The following is a 23746-nucleotide window of genomic DNA, read 5'->3' as shown; positions in this document are numbered from 1 at the left end:
AAATAAATAAAATCAATGTGGAAAAACGAATATTAGCTTGGCCAGTGGGAGGAAGTAAATAACTTGGCGTGTGCTGGAAACTGGAGATAAACTCCTCTTGCAGGTTGTCTTAAAGAACTTGCGTTCGATATATTTAGAGTTGTTATTTTCCCTCCAAATTAAGATTAGTTAAATCCGCGTGTGTTGTGGCGTGGATTATCTTTTTTTATTCTTAAATCGTGACAGCTAATTATGGGTTCTGTCTGCACCGAGGAATAGTGGACGGTTCTGTCTGAGGGACATGGCCCTGGGCTCGGGCTGGGGCACTGAGCATTGCAGGGCCGAGCCCCAGCTTGGGCAGGGCTGGCAGGGGGAGGGGAAGTAGGGAGGCCACTTGGGAACCTGCACTGTGCTAGCTGGTTGTCTCACCTTGAAATAGATGTCAAGCTTGAAACAGATCCTCTAACCCCACTTTGAGCTGGGGCTCAGAGAGGTTGAGGAACTTGCCCAAGGTCACACAGCATAGTGGAGTCAGACCTCGGTCTGCCTGGCTGCCTCAGATAGCACAGCGTATGGAGGCTTTTAGAGGGAGGTATTCTAACTCTGTCTGGCCGGCGGAGCCACTGGTGGTGGACACTGCCTGGAGACCCCATCCAAGGTAGTCTTTGAAGCTGGCCCCGGGAGTGACCCTTGCTGATATGGCCAGGAGCCTGAGGGCCCCCGGAGACTTGGCCTCTGGTCTGTGGCATTCTGATATAGTTGCCTCTGCTTCCTGGTGAAGTTTTGGGAGAGGCGGGTGGCAGGAAAGAAAGCAGTAACGTGAATTCAGACGGGCTTGGGGTGGAATTCTGGTTTTGCCAGCGACTTGTCTGACCTTCAGCCAGTGTTTCACCTCTCCAAGTCTTGCTTTCCTGTAAAATAGAGAGAATCTTTCCTGTCTTTCAGGCTTAAGTACAAGGTTTGATTTTAACGACATGCATATCCTAGGTCCCTGTGGACGGTTAGCCCTTGTTAGTAATAGAGCCACTATGGTGCCCTGAGGGGGCTCTGGCCGCCTGGCCTGGGCTCTAGGGGTCTGGTTACCAACCTTCCCGCTCTTACCTGTTAAGTTACATTGTCTTAGCTTATGTAACTGGTGACTGACTGGCAGGCTGCGTCCAGACCCCAGTGATCTTGAGTCGGGATGGGTGACCTTCTGCCACACCAGGCTGCCCAGCCCTGTGGCTTCAGGCAGGCCACTCCCCCTTGCCGGGTCCCATCTTCCCACCTGCAAATGCAGGTGAGCCACTCCTGTCCTGGGGCCTCCCAGGGAGGCGGCAGGCGCTGTGTGAACTGCCCTACCCTACAGGAGGCAGGTCGGCGGCTACAAGATGTGGCTGGGGCGTCGAGCTGTAGTTGAAAGTTTTATCCAATTAAAAAAAAAGACAAAAAATGCTGGTCAGCGACAGGGCATTTGTTTTGTCCTTTGTAGGTTTGGGGCCTTATTATCTGCAATTTATGTAGGTGCTTCGCGGCTTCCAGCAGCGATTCAGGAAAGAGGAAGGGAAGAGTGAGAGGCAAGGGCGCTGGGCTCGGAGGGGAGAACCTAACCCACCTTCAGCCTCAGTTATTGTTATTATTATTAGGCTTTTTTATTTGACAGTAAATAGTTAGCAGTTTACTTAAGATTTTTATTAGGCATTTGACAGCTTTTTTTTTTTTTTTTTTGCTAATTTTCATTCTTGACCAAAGCATAAGCGCCAGCTCTAGAACCTGTTAGGAGTGGGCTCCATGTCAGCAACTATATAAACAAGGTGGCCTGGCTGTCACCCCTGGGCCCTTGGGTTCATCTTTTCACTGAGGAAACAAGATTGGGTTTTTCGTCTTTGGACTTTTACTTGAATACATACTTCTTAGAGCTGACCATGTGCCCGTCACTGTTGGAAGGGCTTGACAAATATTAACTGACTTAATCCTCCTAACAGCTCCAGGGGGTAGCTGCTAGTTCACCCCCGCTTTCCAGAAGAGGAAACTGAAGCACAGAGACATTAAGTCACTTGCCCAAGGTCACACAGCGGGTGAGCAGGGGTCCGGCGGGTGTAAACTCCGGCAGTCAGGCTCTTTCCTGTGGCGAGGCGGTGCTGCCTGTGGTCGTATTTCATCCTACGTTCCCATCCAGTGTCTCCGCCCCACGAAGGCGGTAAATCAGATGTTACTTTCATTTTGTAGATGAGGAAACCAAGTCAGAGAGAGGTTAAGCGCCTTGCACAGTCACTCTGCGATCAGCGGCATGGTTGTGCCCAGAAACCGGGCTCCTGACTTCCAGCCAGTGACCTTCACAGGGTGGCATTTGGTCTTCCTCGGGTCGCCTCCAAGAAGCCCAGTCCCATGGGATCGTGCGGTTCTCTAACCGTGGCTGGCACTGGCGCCTTCTGCAACCAGCTGGCGATGAGTGATTTCCGTGATGGGGCTGGGGACTCGTGTGGGGTGGACGAACCAGGATGGTGGGCCTCCACCTGTCCCACCCGCGTCTGTGGGTTGCGAGTCAACTGCCGTCTGCATAAAACCCATCTTGTTAGGAGCTGACACCGACTCAGTTGGGTGGGAACGGGCAGGTGGGCCTGCTGGATGCAGGGTGCGAGGGGCAGACATGGAGGACTCTGGCCCAAGACCTGGGGTGGCATCCTTGCCTTGTGGCTGACATGCTGTGTGACCTTGAGCAGACGCTCCCCCTCTCTGGCCCTGAGCCTCCTGAGCTGAAATAGGAGAAGAAGGAGCTACCAGTGGTTTCCGACAGCTGCAAGACCCTGGCAGGGGGTCGGGGGTCCAGCTTCCCACCTAAATCCCCTTCCCACCGGGGGCCCAGACTTTGCTCAGTTGTTACATATTGGGCTTAGGAAGTAAGTTTTCTTTGAAGAAATTGGTGGCTGAAAATGAAAACTAGTATCATAAAGGATAAACCAGAGCACTGTGCTCCGGGCCGTGAAGATTCTTCCGGAAGGATTGGGGCAGTCACTGCGAGGTCGACCGTGTGCGGGCTCAGAGCCCCAAGGGGCCAGGCCTTTTTCAGGCACTGCCCCTAGCACTGCGGATGTGGTTTGGTATGTGTCTTTTTTGGTAAGACAGCCCCCCAAATTCTATAAACCTCAGGCCCCATAAAACCTGGACCCACTCTGGCCTAGGCACTGCCAGGTGGTGGCCAGTGACCTAAGGGGGCAGGGGTGTAGGCCTTGCCCGAACTGAGCCCAGGAGGGAGCTGCAGGTGGCAGAGTGTCCTCGGGACTTGGTGGCCCTCAGCTGGAGCCGGGGGAGGGGGGTCCTTTGTGGAGAAGGCAAGGTTCATAGGCTTCGTTTTGTTCTTAAGTGGATTTCCTTAGGGCCCTCCTGCTGGTCTGCTGGTTTTGATCTGGAGGGTCCCTGGGTGGCTAGGGAGGGGGGAGTCTGTGCTGGGGGTGGGAGAGGGAGGGGAGGCCCCAGAGGGAGAGGCTGGACCTTGATGAGGGGCAAGTCTGCCAAGCGCTGCCTGCTGCTGCTCACACAGCCTCGAAACTAGGAACCCAGGCTCCTTTGGGTGGAAAAATAGCAACAAAATGGCCTTTCGTAGGAGGTGAGAAGTCAGAACCCCCACTCCTGGGTGGAGAGGAGAAGGCAGCTATTCAGACGCACTGCCAGGGGCAGGGTCAACCCTCCAGCCCAGGACAGAACAGCTAGTTCTCTGAGCCGAGGCAGCGTTTGGTCAGGGCTGTTGACCACCCTGGGGCTGAGGACCCGGCAGCTGCCGTGTCCTGCAGGTTGCAGGTGTGGACGCGGCCTTAGATGCTGGCAGATAAACCCACACTCAAAGGTGCGAACAGGTGTGTGGGTCAGCCCCCAACCCCTGCCATGAACCCACATACACAGAACCCTGGGCCTTGGCCGCCCCAGTGTCTGGCCTGTGAATGAGGACTGTGGAGGGTGAGCGAGGACGTCTGTACAACCCGGAAGTGTCCAGAAAAAAAATATCCGCTTTCCTCACTTCAGGTACCCAAGGGGTCATTGACAGTAGTAGAGAAAGCACCAGCTTGGTTTCAAAGGTTTTGGGCCAGAACATGCCTCCTGGATAGTGTAGCCCCCCTACTGGGTTCTAGGGGTCCTCCCTTGGGGCTGGGGGCCAGGGACTGCCTGTCCTGGGCTCAGGGTGATAGCAGCGGTGCCTTTTCTCCTCAGTTAAGGAGAAAACAGGGCAAACCTTTGATGACCTCTTCCCGCTCCAGCAACTGGCTCAAATGGTTGAGGTCGGCAGACCCCACAAAACTAAGTTCTCGGAGGGAGCCAGAGCGGATTGTTTCCCCCTCCCACCGAGAGTTCAAAGCCAGCCAATTAAGAAACCTAAACAGTGTGGTCTTCTCCCTGCATCACTGACATCATTGGCTTGTAAAACTTTCTCTGCAAATGAGGCGACTTTATTCGCTGGGAAAGAGAAAGAGAAGTATGTAATTTTCATGACCTGGCCTTTTCTTTGGGGAGAAGGGGGAAGAGAGAGAGAACTCATTTCCAGAAACAGACGGTGCTCAGGACAGCAAACAAGGTCCACATTTCGGTGTGGGGGCCAAGCTCTCCGGAGCGCGGTGGTCCGGGACACTGAAAACGGCGGGCGGGCTGCGAGGCTGGGAGAGCGCTTTGGGGCCTGGGTGGTTGGCGCGTCCTAGGACTGTGGGGGCGGGGTGGGGAGAGGGACATCAAAATCCTCCCTTCTCAGCGCCTGAACCTCTTCTCCCGCTCCCAAGAAAGCAGGCGCCACCTGCCTCGCCACGAATGCAACTTCCCGTGCACCCCGACGGTTGCAACTTGCAAGACTCGTCTTGCCCCTTCTTGAGATCTCCAGCGACCCCTCCTCCCGACTGGGCCCCTTCCCTCCCCGCGGCGGTGCCGGTCCCAGCAAATCATCCCCTCCTCCATGGGAAGGAGCAGGGATCGAGCTCCTCCTGCCACGCCGGCGGGGACTTCAGGCCCCGCCCCCCGAGGGGCTCCAAGATTGGGGTCCATTAGTCTCCCCTCACTGCCAAGCCTAGGCACACAATGGCCTTTATTGAGGCGGGTGGTGCAGAGCTCAGGCGGGGTCTCGGGGGTAACAAGCACTTCCCGACCCCGCACGGTTAATGGCGTGGACACTCTGGCAACTTCGTGATTGCGCCGGGGCCTCCCCTGAGGTCTGTGCCCCTCCCCCTGCCGGCCTCGGTCCCGCCTGGGCCTCTGAGGGCTGCTCCGGGGCCTTTGGGCGCCCCTGGTCCCCGCCAGACAGCCGGCCTCGCCGATTTCCCGCGGCCTCTCCAGCCTGCGCCCTGGGCGCGCGGCTGTGTGACCATCGGCCACCTCCTTCCTGCTCTCCGGGACCCGAGCCCGCCGCGCACGTTGATTGTGTCTTCCTGGGACGGGAGGGCCGAGGGGGCTCCAGGCCCATGCATAATTCGGGGGCTTAATGGGCCAGCTGCCCGAGCAGGGCGGCGAGGGGCGGGTGGAGGCGCAGCTGACCCTGCCCGCGTCTGGCCTCGCCGGCAAGGCGCGCTCCTTTCTTCCTCCGGTGACAGCTCCCCTCCCCTTTTCGGCTCGGGTCCTAGGAGGGCGGGCGGCGGGCGAGTCGTAGGGTTAGCCAAGGGGAGGGGGCTTCCTTCGTGCATCCGTGCAACTTTTGCTTTGCGGGGCGAGAGGCGTGCAGTGAATCGGAGCCGCCCCGGGACCTGGCTCCCCGAGCAGGGGGAGTTGGAATGCAGGTTTTCTCCTTGAGTCTTTTTTTCCAAGCCCCTTCTCCCCGCCCTCCAGCGGCCCCCTGTCGGCCCCCAGCTCCGCAGCCGCTCGGCGAGTTCGCCCCTGGCCCGGGGCCAGCCCCTTTCCCCGGCAGCCGGCTGAGATGGATGGAGGCGGAGACCCAAGGTCAAGGGCGGGGAGCCCGCCGGCCAGGGGCTCTTTTGTGCGCGCGGGACCGCCCCTCCTCCACCCGCCGCCCCCTCCTCCGTTCCTGGGCGCGCGCCGGGTCTAGTGACCTTCCCGGGCATGGGGAATTGCATTTCAGGACCCCCGAAAACTCCTGCCAGTGACCCCCTTCGCCGAAACTGCCGCGCGCGAGGGGCGGGGTGCCTCGCTAGGGTGGCATTCTTTTCCGGACGTTTGTCCCGGGTCCCGGGGGCGCCCGGGGATCCCCTCTCCCCTCGCCCCCATCCCTCGGAAGGGTCGCGCCGCCCTCTTCAGCCCACCTTGGCCCGACAGAGCTGAGGTCTCTGGATCTGGGTGAGGCCCAGTTAGAATGAGCCTCAAAGAGCCCCCTTGTGCATTTTGTGTTCATCCAGGGCAAGCAGTCCTGTCCCGAAGTGGTTTTCTTTGGAGCTTTTTTTTTCTTCTCTCGGGGAGGAGAGGGAGCATGCTTTGCTAGACGGAATTCCTAGGGCTGGGATTTTAAAACACTCAAGAACAAAAGTGCTTTCCCAATTGTGTGGGAATGGAACCCTCCAGTAGAGTGGGACATAAAGCCTCGTGGAATTACAGGGAATTAATGTCAGCCCTTCCTCCAGCCCCAACTTCTCTTACAATAACCCCCTCGCAGAGAATTTGTATGCAAATGGTCACCTTGCTAGAGTCGCTCTTTATTTTTGCTTCTTAAAAATTGGCCTCCAATTGTTTAAGCCACTCCGGCAGATCCTTAAAGACCCAGAAAAGCAGTGGTTGGACGCCCAGCGTATTTATCGCAAAGCTCTCAAGAAAATGTTCAGCTTCCCAAAGCTGTAACTCCGGAAGTAAAAATGTATGCTGTTTGCCTATAGAAGATTAAAAGTTTACCTTCGCTGTGACAGCTTTTCTAGGCTAGAGTTGGGACCATGTCTCTATTTTCCATTATTCAGAAATGGGTCTAAACCAAACAGAATATATTTGCTGTAACAAGAATCAAGGTAATTAAAAAAAAATCTATATAAATGTATATTTATGATTTGGGCTGACCCAAATCATAACAGAATCTTGCACTTTCTGTGCTCTGAAAAGCTGAAGTATTTTGTAAACAATGCCTTCATGGCATTTGAGTAAGAGTTGATCTTAAAAAATTTCAGATTTAGCCCTCCTGAACTTTGAGCCGTGAGGTTTTCTGCTGGAGGAATCTGAAGGTGTTTGTCAATTAATTTTTTCGAAAGGCCTACGGAAAAGGCAGCCAATTCAGGCTCGGGAGCTCAAAGCTGCTGCCAGTCCTGGACAGGAAGGGTTTCCTATCTGCCTGAACTTGCACGTCGATTTCTCAGGTGTCCATTTATAACAGTTCTAACAAGATAGAATCTGCCTTTGAAAATCTGTAAATACGGCTAAAGATTACAATCCAGCACTCATAATGGGCCAGGACTGAAAGGGCAGATTTTCCTGTTTGATTAATATTTATGTTACCGGATTCCTTTATAGAAAGAGAGATGAAACACTAATTATGTGTGTGTGTTCGAAGGGCCCCGTCCCAGATCTCTGCCGTTCCTTTAGAGGGATGGCTGTTTTAGGGTTTTTGGACACAAGGTGTGTGTGGAGGTAATTGTCCATGTTTTGCTTGAAAGACAGTTAACATGTGGTTGGCTGACTGAATGGCTGTTACACGGAGGAGGAGGCCAAGTTATCTGTTTTCTTTATTTTGACTACTCAATAGTGATAAAAATTAAGGGTGATTTCTCCCTCTGGTTTTAGGTTAAGGCTTGGGGCAGAATGCTCCTTGAAGAGAGCCCCTGGGTGCGCTGGTTCCTCCGGAGGGCACATTCCTTTCTATGTCCGGGTGGCAGGTGGTCTGCCATGTAGTGTGTTGCTCTGAGCCGTGGGACGAGTCCGCAGGGCACAGGTGACTTGCCTGGCTTTGTTCGGGAGCCATGTGTGGGAGATTTGCTTGAGAACGGGGTGGGGGTAGGGGTTTTGTCAGCTAGATCGTGTTGAAATAGCAGTGGGATTGGTAGCCAAAGGGATGGTGGAAAGGCCTCCCTGGGAGGTGCCGTGAAACATCTTCAGTTTCTCTCTGAGAAACCTAGATTTTCTTAAAGGATTTTCTAGAAGCATGGTCTCCTGTGCAGCACCTGAGCCCTGGTTCGACTTTTGATCAATACTTGTCACTGCTGGAGTGCTAGGGGCCACGTCAGTGTGGGAGCACCAGAGTGGAGATGTTGGCACGCAGTGGCACAGTCTCAAATGCGTTTGTACCTCCACAGCCCAGGGCAACCGGTCCATCTCTTAGTTTCTTCATCTATAGAATGGGGAGATCCAGTTGTTGACGCTCCCGCCGCCGTCCAGGTAGGAAAACAAACCATTCCTTAGAAGTGAGGTAATTGCTGATTTCAAAGACATCATAAAAGTGTAGACTGTTACTGTTCAGTCCACAGGGGCAGGGTGACTAATTTGCAAAAGGGAAAGGAATCCAATGGCTGCTTGTGCAGCCTGTCATTTTCAATGCAAGGGGGAAAAATTAAGGGATTTGGCGGGGAGTGTAAGAGGGAGGATTTAAAATTTCAATTTAGTAACCTAATACCAGTAGGAAACACCTCCCCCCCAATCCCATTCATTTCAGGGGACTACCGCCCCCCCCCAGCTCCTTGTTATTGGTGGGGACTGTCATGTGATTCCGAATCCTTACACAGAGAGGGTTTGCTGTTGCCCTTGACCTGAATCCCCCAGAAAAGGTCTCTCTCCCCACATTTGGTGTCTGGCCCCAGGACGGGTGTTGGGCAGACGGAGTACAGACTTGGGTTGGGGAGGAAGGCATACAGCAGGCTGCCTTTAAGTGCACACTCTTGCTAGGTGCAGGTGAGGAGGGAACTCAGTGCACACTGGTGAGGAGAACTCCTTTAGCTTTAGCCCGCGCCTCTGGAAGCTAACAAAAATTGGCATTTGTGCCCACCGAGCACACAGCTGGCTGCCCTGAAATGGTACCTTTGCTGGGGAAATAGGAGGCCCCAAGTGTACTGTCAGGGTTTCATCTGACTTTTTTGTTGTTGTTTTTCTTTCAAAGAGGTTTGGGCCTTTTTTTTTCCCAGCCAGTGCTGAGTGAACTGAATTAGATTTTTAATAGGAATCACCTCTGGCAGAGCCTAAAACCTCTGGTTTAGTCTTGCTAGTTAGAAAATACGGATGCTTTCTTTATGAATTTGGTCAGTTCACTCCGGCAGGGCTAAGACCTCAGGCATGGGGAGTGTGGGACTCTGTCTTCTCAAATGGGCACTTGATGGAACCCCAGCTCCGTGGCCTTGGAACGGGGCAGGGGTGGGCACGGCAGATCCCCCGTAGCCTGCACTGATGCAGGCATGGAGCCAGCAGCTGTCTGGTGCTCCTTAATTGAATACAGAGCTCAGTCAATTCCACGTGGGCATGCGAGGATGGGCCGGGAAGGCAGTGAGGTTCCCCCCGATCCCCTATGTCTGGACTTGGGAGCTCCAAACCCTGCAACCTGAGGGGCCTCCTGTGCCTGTCCCTCCACCCAGCCCACATGGTTTGCACAAGAGGAAGGAGAGTGGGCAAGATCGAGCAACGCCCATGTAAATATTGTTTGCACTGGGTCTTCCATCTTTTGTTAGTGGCAGCTCGTTAATTAACCGGCAGATCAGTACAACCTTTTTGTGACACATGCATATATTTTGGGGCAGAAGATTCCTGTTCTCCCAAATCTCGGAATGGAACAGTTCCGGAAGTCCTCGTCCAGAGCTGCCCCTCTCCCCTCTCTGTCCCCACTGTCCTCTCTGCTCCCCCTTTCCTCTTTCCTCCCAACCCCTCCTTCCGCCCAAGTGGGCTCCTGGTTGCGTGGAGGACAGACGCGTTAAACACAACTAAATAAATCATGTTTACGCTTGGTGTTCTTGGTAGTGAAAAATCTGTTGGCTGTTTTTACTTCCTTATTTCTCAGCATTTGCTTCCTACCTGTTTTTGAGTACATGCCCAGAAATAGTAGTTTTGTCAAACGAGGGGATAATGCCAGCCAGCCTTTCTCGCTGCCAAGGAAGCTGCTGGATTTTGCAAAACAGTGACGTTTTTTTTAGTGACACTGATTTTTTTTTTTTAAACCAAAGAAATTGGGATGTAGAATAAGGGTATTAAAATGCACATAGGGAAGAAAAAAAAACCCAGCAGTCACCCCAACAGCACAGGGACATGCAGCCGGCAGGTTTAAGAGACAGGTCTCACTTCCGGCTACTCTTGGGGGCTCTGAGGGCAGGAGGCGGCCATCAGATGGAGTAGAGGCTGCTTCGGGCTGGAGAACTTGAGTCAGGCTCCCTTCCTGTCAGCCCGAGACTTATTTGTCTCTGCCATCTTGGATGATGCTGTGCAAAGGTTTTTGTTTTTTTTTTTTTCTTTTTTCTGGTTGGTTTGGTGTCTGTTTAATTTTGGAAGCCTGCTGAACAGTGCTTGCTGGTTTCTCCTCTGAGGTTCCAGTGAGATTCTAGTCCGAGGGGTTTGAAGTGTATTGGGATCCCAGACGCGTTATCATTGTTTATAGAGAAGAACAGCCGCGGAGGCCTCCTTTCCTCTGCGTTCTGCTCCACGGTGTTGTTCGGGGATGTCTGAAAAGTCATTTTCACGATGGGGTGTTGTTTGCTGGGCAGAGAAGTACAGCTGAACGTAGACTGCAGATTAAGAGAAAAAAATTTTTTTAACAGTATCAGAAATAAATAGATGGCAAATCAGCCTTGGGTGCTTCTGGCGGGGGGCTGGGTTCGTCTTACGAGGGAACCTTTGCAGGGCGTCCGCGGTGAAGGCAGCCTGAGGTCCAGGACATCAGCTCTGTCTCAAAGACAGCCAAGGAAAAAAAACCACTGCAACAAAATCAAAGTCCGTGTGCTCTGAGTTCCCCCCGTTTCTAAGGGGAATACTCTGCAATAGAAATGCTCTTTCCATTGAGGACCGTGCTCCCGGTTTCTTTAATTACATTAAACAGCGGTATAAACCTCAGTTGAACGTAAGCCCCTGTTACAGTGGCGTCAGGAGCGAGGCTAGATTGAATCGCAAGGAGCACTGTTACCAGTGTTAATGTGCTAACAATCTTTTATTAAATTAATCCCGCGAAGTGTTAATTTTTACAAATTTTGTTGTGCACACACCGTACGTCACCGTGGGTGTGTTAGGAGATGAAAATGGGTTTCACGTCAAAAAACATGTAAGGAGGCGGCTGTCAGACTGCTGCCTTAGAAGAAAATTTGTGATTTCCAGCATCAAATGCTACCTGGGCTGAATGGAAGGCTCACAATATGTATATTAAATGCCATCTACATACAGAAAGCTCAGTTCCAGGAACTACTTTGTTGAAAGTAATTACAGGCCTGTTCCGTGTTTTAGTCAGTGACATTTCAGACTTGGCATAGACACATAAAGAGGCCACAGAAAGATTTTGTTCTTCTGTGATGCGAAGCATAGAACCTTAATATTCTATATGTCCATTAGTAAAAGGTAAAAAGAGATGAAAAGAAAAAAAAGATTCAATCAACAACCAAATCCAGGGAGAGCTGGATTTTTTTATTACAGTAGTAGGAATCAATTGCACATAACTCTAATAAAGGCAACTAAAAGCAAAAAACGTATTTAAACTTTAGCAGGGTCCCTTTTTACAATTTGATTTTTTTTTTTCTTTTTTTACCGTTTATGAACCAAGTTAAGTTTCTATTCCATCTAAAATAAGGGACCTTCCCTTACTGCCCAGGTAGAATTTTACGGTCTGATCTTCAGGTTGATGATGCCTGCATTCCTCAAATCCACAGCTCCATCTGCACCTGGGGTTTCAGCCTCTCTCAACCTGGCTGCTCCCGGGGCCTGAGTCATCCAAATGACCTCCTTGCTGGGCGCTCCGTTTGCTTGATGTTCTTTTGATGGGCTGTGCTGCATCATCTCCATTCTTAATTCTCTGGGACTCTCCAAGTTTGGACATCCCCCTTCTGTCTACTTCCTTGTGCCCTCTGGGCATGGCCGGGGAGCCAAAGCCAGTGCTGGAGTTTGTGGGACCTGTGAACCCCAACAACTTCCTCAACTCATCAGTTTTTAAACATGGCCTATAGAGGACCAGATTTTTAACAAGTGTCAGGATCCGGTGTTTCTAGATCATTCCTCAGATATCAGGCATAGCAGATGCTGGGGAAAGAAGAATGTGTTGGTAGTTTAAAACTCACTGTAGGCACCCAATTCAAGAGTCATCTCCCAGTTTGTTTCCCTCAGGTGACGTGTGACTTCTGTCTTGACCCTGGTCCTGCCCCCAGCTCTAAACTAACGCACCCATGGGGAGCGTCCATGAGGACCTGTCTAAGGGACGCCTGGCCAAGCTGCTCATTGGAGTCTGGCCACTAAGTTCCATCTGGGAAAGGGCCACAGGTCCTGACCTCACGTCCCAAGTTCTTCATACTTGGAATCCAAGTGACTTAGCCAGCCCTTCACTTCGGCTTACAGATGGCGCTTTTCATCCAGGGGTGCTCTGTGAAGGTATCTGTAAGATACTGTTTGTGACTCCTGATGCAACCTAAGAGAAAATTACTGGCGCATCTTGGATATGTTATATTTTAGGGCAGAAACTGCTAAAGATTGAAGCAGCTACCCAGCTTAAATCAGAAGGCTCGAATCAGGGGACAAAGGGGGAATTTCTCCGCTAGGTATTGGCCAGCTGTTTTGGCTAGTGAGATTCAGAGAATCTGTCAACTCCAGTTTGTACTTAGTCTCTGTACATTCCGGGACATGCATGCAGACATTTCCACGTGTGCACGTTGTTGATATTTGTGCGTGTGTATGTGTGTGTATGCGTATATGTATAATCTCTGTATAGTAGATGTGCATGCACACAATTTTCTAGCTAGTGAAACACATGGTTTCACCTTCTCTTGTCCCCAGGCCTGCCCATTCCAGGATTGTGGGCCCTAGTTTGGTGGACCCTGCCTGCTGAGGTCACCCCAGAGGACTCATATCTGTTGTGTGCACCCGGAAGCCATGGTGCATAGGCCACCACGTCCCAGCTGGAGGACAAGTGGTTGTGTTTATTTGCATTCCAGCAATTCTGAGAGCTCCAGAGATTTCCCTGAGAGAGGAGCAAAAAAAAAAGAGTCGAAGTTTTGTGTTTTCCCCTGAAGATGCCCATTAGGGGTTGGGATGGTCAGCCCTGAGCAGTTGGTCAGCTCCCTCCACCTTACCCTGAATAGTTAACAGAATATGGTTCAGACACATCTTTCCTCCCCAGCAGCCTGAAATGTCCTCTGCCACCTCCCTGGGCCTTCTGGAAGGGCCATAGTAGGTTTTGGAATTGGTGTCGTAACCTCGCCGATCTTTGGCTCAGGGTGCAGAAAGGGGTTCTGTTGCCCTGGAGTATTTCATCTGCTTGCATCTTGAGGAAATTGGGGTTGGCAGCCATTGAAACAGGTGCTTTTGGACCTGGCGAAGGGGTGTGCCTTCATGTCTGCTTCTAATTGCAAGACGCAGCTGCCGGGGAGGATGTTCCGTTTCCAAGCCCTGGTGGAAGAGGAAAACAGGTTTTGGTAGCGTTGTTGGGGGGCACGGTTGCTTCTCTGCCTCGCCTCTCCCTTTTCGAGGATGCATTAAGTGTGCAGCATGCTGGGGAGCAAAAATAGTTGGAGCAGTGATTCACCGTGATGGATCTCAGGACTGTGCGAGGAGGGAGGCGCGAGGAGAAAGGCGGCTTGGCACAGGGGGCCAGAAGGGATGTGCTTCTTGCCTCCTCTCTGTGGCTAAGCCTTCTCGAGAAGGCGTGGGAAGGTGCCCTGGTGTCCACACAAGGCTGTGGGTGGCCTGTGGGGCTCCCTGGATGGTCACCGGGGATGGGGCAGTAGAGCCAGTCTCAAGCCCAGAGTGGGAGCTCCTGGGAAGCCCACCTCTCACCGCCCCTCGTCCCTGCTGCCCGGTGCCCCGCAGTGGTCCTCTCTGAGTCCAGCCAGGCCCAGGAGGTGATGAGGGAAGCCAAGCAGGCTCTTTCACCTGCCTGGGAATCCCCACCCTTGCACCCACCTGAAAGGGCTGCTGCTTTTAGCAGTCAGCTCCAGGAAAGGCCGGACATGGATTGGAGCTGTGTTTTATGTCTCCAGTGTAATGACCCTGAAGAAACTCCCTAAACACAGTTGTGCAAACCCCTGGGAGACCTCATTTCCCCTTTTCTTGCTCCTCTTTTAAAGGGCACTTAACACAGGCACCCCAAAACTCAAACCTAGCAAGGGACCCTAAGATCTGTGATGGGCACTCAGACTTGCCTGGCTTAGAATGAGAATCCAGAAGTGGGAAGTGGGACTTAGGGAGTCCCAACTCCCCGCAGAGAATTTCTAGGTCCCGCAAACGCTCTGGTGTCATGAGCCGAGCCGCACCGCACCCCTGCTCGCTCTCTGTGCCTGCGTTGGGGACCCGTCCTGGGTTGCAGGGTTTCATGGGGACTTACGGCGTTCTCTTAAAGACTTGGATTCCCTTTCTGCTTTGTTTTATCATTACATATATTTTTATAATGAAATGAAAAACAAGTTCTAGTCTTTGCTGGTTCCTAGATCTTAGTAATTAAACACTAAGAAAAAGACATGAAATAATACCTGTGGAGTGAAGGAATTTATTTTTTGAGTACGCCCCTCCCCCCAAGACCCGTGTAGCTCTGAAATTTAACAAAGAAGTCTCCTTAGAATTCTTCTTCTTTATTCCTGCTGTCTCAGCCACTCCCTCCTGCCTATCCCCCTCCCCCCAAAAAACGGAGAGACAGAGAGAGAGAGACAAATGATGGGAAGGCTAGGTCTTGTTGGGTGAGTACCCACTGCCTGTCTTATTTAAGGTAGCACTTCACTTCTTTCCGATAGGAAATTGCCAAAATGGATGTCATCGGCTGCTAATTAGATGCATTTTAACTGCAGGATCATTTTACCAGCTAATACTGTTATTATGTGCTTCAACGTGAACCCATGGTGGAGCTGTGAAAATATGAGCACGCGGCCCTAGCCGACAGCTAATGAAGCCTGCGGGATCGGGGGACCTCTTCCCTCCGTGGCAGCTGGTCCCCGTGTGGTTGGCCTTGAAGATGCGCAGGCCAGGCCCCATGCGGAAGTCTAAGTCCTTTCACCGTCTCAAGATGCTCCCCCTTCTTTCCCGATGACCACCTTCTTTATGTGTTTTGACCAGGGCCTGAGTGCAGAGGAGGCACGGAGCTCTCCAGGCCGGGGACCCCAAGAATCATACCCCCACCCCAGCAGTCACAGTCCCCAGGTCTTTGGGCCTCTGGACCAGCCTAGAAGCCACAATGACCACGCCCTGTGTATGTGCCGACCCAGGCCCTCCTCACCGCCACTCGGAGCCCCAAACAGTCAGGCCTGATCCTCAAGCATTGGGGTTTCAAGTCTGAGCTGGCTTCCCTCCATCTTCTCTCTCTAGCAAGCCGGAAAAAGCATCCTGATTTCCCGTCGGGGTGGGGGGAGGTGGGCTAGAATCTGGATAATGATTCTTAAATGTGAGCAATGCATTTCTCTCTCTCTCTCTCTCTCTCCATGCCCCCCCCCCTTAATACATAGCATTTTTATCATCCTTAAGACAAAGTAGCTGGCAAAATATTTAAGCGATCCGAAAGAAATGTTTTTATTTGCCCGCATGCGAATTGGGTTATCTGCCTATCTTGTTTATGAAATTTGGGGCTGCCTCTCCTGCAGTCTGTTCTCCTCTCAAATCTTTCCCGGCTCCCATTTCCATATTTCTGCGTGCATGTTCTTTGTTAATCACTTGGCAAGCGCTTATTTGAATATTAAAAATTTCTTTAATCATCAAAGGCAGGAGCACAGTCTCATGAATATTCATATTTTCCCCCCTCCTCAGACTGGATTCTAGTTCATTACCCCGCAGTAAAAGCCAAACAGCCATCAATCGCCCTCATTACAGGCTCTGGCGTTTTGATTGGCTGCCTGCTGCCCAGAGCTTTTTTATTTTTTTTATTTTTATTTTTTCCTCTTCTCCTATGAGCTGTCTTGTACCTGCCAACAACCAAAAAAAAAAAAAAAAAAAAATCAACAATGCAAGAATAAATTTCTCTGCTTGAAAAACAACTTTGCAAACTTGTCAAACAGTCTCGTGGCTCGCGGCCGCCAAAGCCGGCCACCAGCGCTACCTGCCCCCCTTCAAAAAAAAAAAACAACCCAGGGAAAAAAAAAAAAGGGCGGGGGGAGAGAAAAAATTAAATAAATAAATAAAAAGGGAGAAACTTGAGCCTCAGAGATGAATATTTGTCAAGAGAGTTGACGTAAGTTTCATTTGCATAATGACTTTGTACTTCTGCATTAATAAAATTTGCATATGAAGCCATGTTAATTACTCCTGATCATGCTTTTTGCATTCATGCATAGTAATTTTCTCCGACTTGTGAGAATTAATGTCTTGGCATGGGGGGAGGGGGCGCGGGGATTGTCAGAATTCCTTGCCAGTGGCCCTCGCTCACAGGCTCTCACTCCCTGTCTGTCTCCCTCCTTGATCTATGACTCATTTTTGCACTATCAGTAGGAGTTCTTGGCTTAAAAAATGTATCAATTGAAAGACACCAGTAGGGAGAAAAATATACATCTCTTGCTGGGTGTGTTTGGGGGCTCCTGTCTCTAGCTAGGAGTCTGTAACCCTCCCATGTGGGAGGGGACGCCCAAGGATCCAGCGTAGGGAGAGGCTTGTGTTCCCCTCAAAACCAGGCTGGGGCTTTTCCAGGCGCGTTTTTGTGTTTATACGCCGGTTGGTGTGGGCGTGTTCGCCGGCTAGTGCGCATGTGTGTGGAATGGAGCAGACACATCGGCAGGACCCCGCCAGAAGAGAGACAGGTTACAGACCCCCTCGGAACCCATGCATTAAAAATTACCTTATCCCCTGATCTGGAGCTTAAGAAACATTTTAGTGGTCTTATTTTTGGACTTTTTTGTACCTCTTTGTACGAGACGCATAGAGCGAGATTCTGACCCCTATGAGCCACGTGGTCCTGGGCACGGAGCCTCAGTTTCCTCGTTTGTGCGAGGGGAGTCATATTACCTGCCTTTTGGGAAGGGTCCTGGGCTTAAGTGAGATGATCTGTGTATTTATTGTTTATTTCTTTTTCCCTAATGAAAGTGAATTTCCATGATAAGGAATCAAGCCAGCCAGGGTTTTCTTTTTAAGCTACCTGGATCCCGCATAAAGCTGAGATGGCGTCTTGGAGTCCCACTGCCACATACCTCGGTGCACATACGTCTGTTCCGATTCCAGAGGGGAACCTGCCTAGACCTCAAAAGAAAGCATTTTTAAAAGGAGTGCCCTGTGGGACTTTGTAGGGTGGCTTCCCGAGCTCAGAGCCCCTGACAGACGTTCCCTGTCAGGCTGCGATGCCCTGGGGAGCACCCACAGGGAATAGGAGAAGTTCCAGAATGGAAAGTAAATGAATGACGGTGACCCCTCATTGGGTGTTTACTAGAAGCCAGGCTTGTCCTGATCTTCCTTTAAAGGTGAGGCTCTGAGAAATTGACTCACTCAGGTCACGCGGCCAGGAAGTGGCGGAGGAGAAATTCGAACCCAGGCCTCTGGCTGCAAGACTGGGTCTGAGCTCCGGACTTCCTGTATGTCAGTTTCTTGTCACAGGGCCTCAGCTGGTCTGTCAGGTGTGGTCTGGATTCCCTGGCTGCACTTTGGAAGATGGACACCCCTTTCTTGAGGAGGAGCAAGGGCTGAGAGGCGGCCTGGGATAGCCTTCACTTTGGGCTTTTTGAAAAAAAAATGTGATAAGATACACATAATGTAAAATTCACGATTTTAACCTTTTTTTTAATTTTTATTTTTTAATTTTTGTTTTTTTTGAGGAAGATCAGCCCTGAACTAACATCTGCTGCCAATCCTCTTCTTTTTGCTGAGGAAGACTGGCCCTGAGCTGACATCCATGCCCATCTTCCTCTACTTTATATGTGGGATGCCTACCACAGCATGGCTTAACGATTGGTGCCACGTCCACACCCGGGATCCGAACCAGGACCCCAGGCCACCGAAGCAGAACGTGTGAACTTTACCTGTGCGCCACCGGGCTGCCCCCACCATTTTAACCATTTTTAAGGTGTCCAGTTAACGGTTTTGAGTATATTCACAATGTTGTGCAGCCATCACCACTACCTAATGCCAGAACCTTTTTATCACCCCTAAAAAAAACCCCGTCCCCATCAGCCCTCACCCCTTGTCCCCCAGCCCCTGGCAGCCACTAGTCTGTGTGCTCGTCCTCTGGGTTTGCCTCTTCTGGACGCTTCCTCACGTGGAATCACACAGTAGGTGGCTTCTTTCACTGCCTTCGGCTTTTGCACCAGTTTCGGAAGAGTTGTCCTGGAGGTCCACTCTTGGGCGGAGCTCTGGGTTTAAGCTGCTGCAGGGGACAGGGGGTGCTCCCTAGGGCGCAGGGTTCTCTGAGAGCACCCTGAGGGGCCTCTGCAGGCAGCTTTGGACTGGAAGCCCCTCCCCCTTGCTGCCTCCACCCCTGCCTCTATTGAGCCGGCCCCTGGAGCAGGCGGAAATCAGGCAGGTCACAGTTCCTACTGAGGCACATGGAAGCCCCTCCAGGGGGCAGCCCGGCCCCCCACCCCTACTGGAGTTAGGGGATAACTTTGCTTGACAGACTGTGGCCCAAGCCTGGCCTTTCCAGAAGGAGAGGAGTGAGGTTCTGTTCCCTTCCAGCTCGGGACAACCCTTTCTAGGCCCTGGTCCTCCTGCTGGCTTTTTCAGCCGTGGTACATGATGGCAGCTGTGTCTGGGCCTCACCCAGAACCTGGGGACCCGATTTGGTCTTTTGCAGCTTCCAGTGCCTGACTGAGTCCAAGGACCCTCAGGCTCCCCCCGACCCTGCACGGCCCTTCCTCTCAGGATCCTGGGGCACCGTGGTCCCTCTGCCTAGGCTGCAGCCCCAGAGGGAAGCAGGGCATGTCCAGGCTTTGGGCACACAGTTTGGTTGAAGTCCCAGGCCTCCCTAGCCTCAGTTCCCCCTGTAGAGTGGGGATGGTCTTCCCTGCCGAGCACAGTGTTTGTGGTGAACTGTGCCCGGCTCCCTTCCATAGGCACTCAGCACAAAGCCACTGGCACAGTTAGGATGATCTGGAGCCTTCCGCCCTGAAGTGGTCTGAAGGCAGGGCCGGCGTGTGCACAGGGTCAAGTGGGCAGTGTCCAGTGCTGGGGGGTTTCAGGCAAGGACTGGCCAGGGCAGGCTTCCAGGAAGAGGCAGGTGACAGGGACCTCACGTGCTGACCTTCCTTGCGGGCCTGTACTGAGTCTGGAGCGTTGCCTTCTGCCCATCGACAGTGGCTGGAACTGCTCACGGGGTCCTTGGCCACGCCCTTCTGAGGCCCAGAAATGCCGCAGGCTCTGGGCTTAGCCTGGTAGGGGGTCTTCGTTGGCCCAGAGGGGCCCCAGTGGTGTTGCTATTAGCTTTGGCCTCTTGGCAGGACATTTGCAGGTCTTCCCCAAATGCGCCGATGCCCCCAACCCTGGATAACACATGTTTGGGAGAGGCAAGGGCACAGAGAAGGAACCCTGGTTCTGGGGCCCCGCAGCCGGGGTTTTGGTGGAACTGGCTGCTGCTGTCTGCAGCCCTCTGTGATCGCGTCGTCAGTTTCCTGGTCTGTGCAATGGGCATGCTGGGAAACTCACTCTGGATGAAGACTGACAGGCTCCTGGCTCTCAGTGGATGGGGGAATCCCGCGTGGGGGTCCTGAGTGGGCAGATCCGTCCCCTGCAGACCTGTGTGGGTTGATGGGCGGCGTCGGGTGGCCTCCCTGGCAGAGCCGGCCCGGGGCCCAGCTGCCCGTCATCTTGTTGATGTTTTCCTTTTGTCTCTGATGCTTCCCCGCTCAATTATTTACTCAGGGAATTTGGGCTTCTTCACTTGTGGTTTTGGCAAGGGCTTCACATAAATGTTTTGCCCTGGTGGTCTCTTAGCCATTTAAGATAAACGGCCAAATCAAACGCAGGCCTTGCCGGGGAGCCGAGGCGAGCCGTGGGGCTGGGCGGAGGCCAGGCAGGCCCCTGGCCCTGTATCGTGGCTGTCAGACCTGGGGAGGCGCCCAGAGGGTGCCATGATTTTCTTGGGGGAGGGAGTGTTGTTCAGAGCCTTCTGAAAGGCCGTGGGGCTTGGGTGCTGCGTGCTCGGTGCTCAGGTTGCCGAGGTGGACTGTGGGCTGGAGAGTGGCACCAGCTGGCCGTCAGCCAGGCCGGAGGTTAACCAGTGCTTGGCGATTGGACGTGGAGGTGTCCGGGGCCTGTGCAGACATCCCAGCCTGATGTAGCAGACAGTGATGGTTGGGGGTTTCTCGGCTCTTCCAGAGGGGGGTGGTCCAGATATTTGGGAACAAATCCCCAAATGGAGCCCACTCCAGATCACTCCAGAAAACCCCCCTTGGGGAGGCCTTCGTGGGAACGCGTCCCCTGACAGCCCCTGTTTGCCCCAGCCCCCTGCATTAGGCCCCCCAGGGATGGGAGTCTGGCCCCAAGACAGCCCCACCTGGCAGCTGTGGAAGTAGGACCCCCTCAGGCTCCTGCCCACTTCCCTCACCCCGGTCCCTGTCTGTGCTTGGGTTGCATTCCCTGCAGGGCCTGGCACCCCTGGGCCTTCCACCCTGGAAGGGTGGCCTGCAGCCTCTGCCCCGGGCCCCTGTTCTGCACCCTGAGCCCCTTGTACAGTCCAGGGTCCGACTGACCAGTCTTTTCTATTGTTTTTTCTCCAGGGCCGTGCAGGCCTGCCCAGCTGCCAGCGATGGCCCCCATAGCTGCCTCCTCCTCCCACCCTCACACATCCGTGATTACTTCACCTCTGCGCGCCCTGGGCGCTCTGCCGCCCTGCTTCCCCCTGCCGTGCTGCAGCGCGCGCCCTGTCTCGGGTGACGGGACTCAGGGTGAGGGTCAGACGGAGGCTCCCTTTGGATGCCAGTGTCAGTTGTCAGGTAACAGACGGCCGCGGTGGGGGGTGGGCTCCCGGGGATGGTGGGTGTGCCCTGGGCAGAGCTGGCGGCTGCCTCTCCCAGGTGGGCTGGGGCAAGGTGGGGACCCAGGGAGGACGTGTAACCCCCACCCCAAAAGGCATTTTTGGGGGGCGCCGGGGGAAGTGGTGAAAGATGTCAACAGAACTGGACACCAGTGCTCAGGTCCCCGTCAGTCCAGAGGTGCCCCCACGCCTCCGCCCATTCTGAGTCTCACTCCCAGGATGCGTTCCCCCAGCCCCCAAATTTCATCTCTTCGGGCTGTTTAGCTAAAGCTGAATTGGATAACACTTAACATCTGAGGTTTCCTTCTGTCCTCGCCACTGCCACCCCCTCACCCCACCCTAGCCACCACCCCCCACCCCGAAGACACGGCTAAGAGATTCCTTGGTTGTCTGTGTGCACTGCTGGAGCCATCCAAGATGCTGAGTTTCTCTTTGTGAGAATGTGTTGCCCATTAACTTTGAGGAAAAAAAGTCACTCTAAAGGAGCTTTTGAGCTGCAGCTCTGGGTGGGAGTGAAACCTTGTGGTGGGTGTGTCGGGGTAGGGGCAGGGGGCGAGGCCGTGTGCCTAGCTGTGGGGCTGCGTGCCTGCTGTGCTCCTGGTTCCGGGTCGGGTGTGGCTGCCCATTATACAGATGGGCAGACACGGGCAGTGCAGTGACACAGCCTGTCCTCCCTTATGTCCCTCCTCTGTCCCCAAACAAAACCCAAACTCCTGCTCTCGCCTGGGGTCCCTGGAATTTGCAGGCAGGGGCCTCTCATCTCAGCCTCTCCTGCCCAGTATCTCAGCAGGGCCTGGTGCGAAATGCACTGAGGCCACAGGAGCCGGGATGCTGACGCAGACACAGGCGGCGGTGAGCGCCCTGTGGTCTGATTTCCAGGCAGGGGCCAGGAAAAGAGAGGGTGGGTGCAGAGCCGGGCAGATTCAGCTTGTCCCAGCTTGGTCACCACGCTTTCTCTTTACTTGGGTGGTGAAAGGAAACTTTATTGGGCAGGCTTTGCTTTTAATTGAAGCTGTCCCAAGGGATGGTCCCTGTTAGGGCCACAGTTCTGCACAGGGCCACAGGCAGCCCCAGCTCCAGAGTCAGGAGCCCCCCCCCCGGCCTTCCTGCTGGTGGGGTGGCCTGCCCTGCAGCCTTCAGCACCCCCACTAGGACAGATGGTGACGTCATAGGTACTGGGCTTATGCCTCGAATGTACAAAGCAAAGACTGAAATTGCCGGGGCAGGAGTTGGCACCACCTGCAAAGAAGCCGGCTGCCTGCCCCAGGCCGGCCCGGTGCCCAGGGGGATTGGGGCTCGCGTCCCGGCTCTGTAGGTGATCCCTGCTGGCTGACTGAGGGATGCCTGCTTCGTCTGGGCGGCTGCCCTGCTCTCATGGCTTCCTGTAATTAGTGCTGCAGCCACTCGGGGGGCCGCACTATCAAAGATCAGCCTGAGTGCTTATGACTGGACTCGGTCAAGTTCTGCGCTGTGGAAACACGATCTTCCTGGCAGAGGGAGATGGCTTAACCCTCTGTGGGCTCTGGCTCTCCTCAGAAGCCGCCGGGCTAAGTGGGAGCTGTTCCACCCCCATTTTGCAGATGGGGAAGTAAAGGCTCGGGGAGGGTGAGTGGCCCAGCCAAGACTGCAGAACTGGGATTTGTCATCAGGATGCCTCTGACAAGGCCAGCCCTCTTCCCGCTGAGCCGCACGCCTCTGCCTACACGCGGGGGGACGTTCCTATCGCGTCGGCTCAGCAGCCCTGTGTCCTCATACACCCGCTCTCAGCCACAGTGCCGCCCACTTCCTGGTGGGGACCTCATAGGGCCTACTGTGGGCTGCCTCGCACTTGGCATTTCTGTGCATTCTTGAACTTCATCCTCACAGCAGCCTTCGGAGGTAGGTTTACTCTCCCCACTTTACAGATGAGAAAGTGAGGCTCAGAGACATTGAGGACTCACAGTGCAGTTTCATTCGTTGACTCATTCATTCATTCATTTTTCCACTAAAAACCATTTCTTGGGCACCCGCTACACAGGCACGGTGCAAACCAAGGCGGAGGCAGGCACGGCGGCTCCCTGTCCTCCTGCAGCCTGCAGCCTGGTGGGGGGCGGTGGCGAGGAGCGGGAATGGGGACCTGCAGAGAGGATGCTTCCAAGGGGACCGAAGAGCAGAGGTGGGATTTGATCCGGGGCGGTCATCCAGCACCTGCTTCATCTTGGGCGTTGGTTCAGCTGGTTTAGGGGCCTTGTTGCATTCTAGAACTTGATGCTGCGAGGGCTCAGCGCCTGTGAGCAGCCCCTACATTTGATGGCAGGGCTGGGGAGGGCAGTGGGGTCGGGTGGTATCTGTTCCTGCGGTCCCCGGGACTTCTCCTCCGGGCCCTCCTCAGGGGCCTGCTCTCAGCCTCCAGCGTGCTACCTGGATTTCCAGCACCGTTCCCTTTCATCGTTGGCTTTGGTTCCCGTTAATTAACCTGCACCGCCATATTTTCTGATCAATTTCAATACCTGAAAATATCCTATTCCAGTGGTTTTTGTCCCTTTGTGGCTTCTGTCCCTGGCACTGGGCTGTTTGCTTAAGTGTTTTTAGTGCCTGTTTAATTAGCAGTTGGAATGGAGTCATTAAATTCCCAGTAACCCGTTAGGAAGAAGCAGTCTGCTATAAACATGGAAAGGGGCTGCCGTCCTTACCCTGTACTGTCCCTTTTCCGATCAGGATGCACCGAACCCACCTCTTCAAATTAATACGGAAAACCCCGGTGTAACCGTGTTTCGCACAGGTTAATTGCATGCCCGTGAAAGCGTTCGCAGTTATTTATAGACAGATGTGATTTTATGGGGGGAGAAAACCGCACAGGTACGTGTGTTTGTGGAC

At 53.4% G+C, this 23746-nt stretch overlaps 1 protein-coding gene across 6 annotated transcripts in view; it reads left to right on the top strand.

Moving 5' to 3' along the window:
- The window catches only part of BCL11B (BCL11 transcription factor B), a 97631-nt gene that overhangs the window by 20794 nt on the left and 53091 nt on the right, over window positions 1-23746 (top strand). For 4 of the 6 annotated variants that reach the window (XM_070594551.1, XM_070594548.1, XM_070594550.1 and 1 more), the window contains one exon: window positions 20634-20849. The exons of the other annotated variants lie outside the window; for them this stretch is intronic. In XM_070594551.1, coding sequence (XP_070450652.1) covers window positions 20634-20849 — 216 coding nt within the window. The remainder of the gene's footprint in view (window positions 1-20633; window positions 20850-23746) is intronic. 6 annotated transcript variants of the gene reach the window in all.

The sequence above is a fragment of the Equus przewalskii genome, chromosome 25 (assembly GCF_037783145.1).
Source record: "Equus przewalskii isolate Varuska chromosome 25, EquPr2, whole genome shotgun sequence".
In the NCBI taxonomy this organism is placed as follows: Eukaryota; Metazoa; Chordata; class Mammalia; order Perissodactyla; family Equidae; genus Equus; species Equus przewalskii.
The sequence above is the reverse complement of the archived record's forward strand: the minus strand, read 5'-3'. Positions and strand labels throughout refer to the sequence as shown.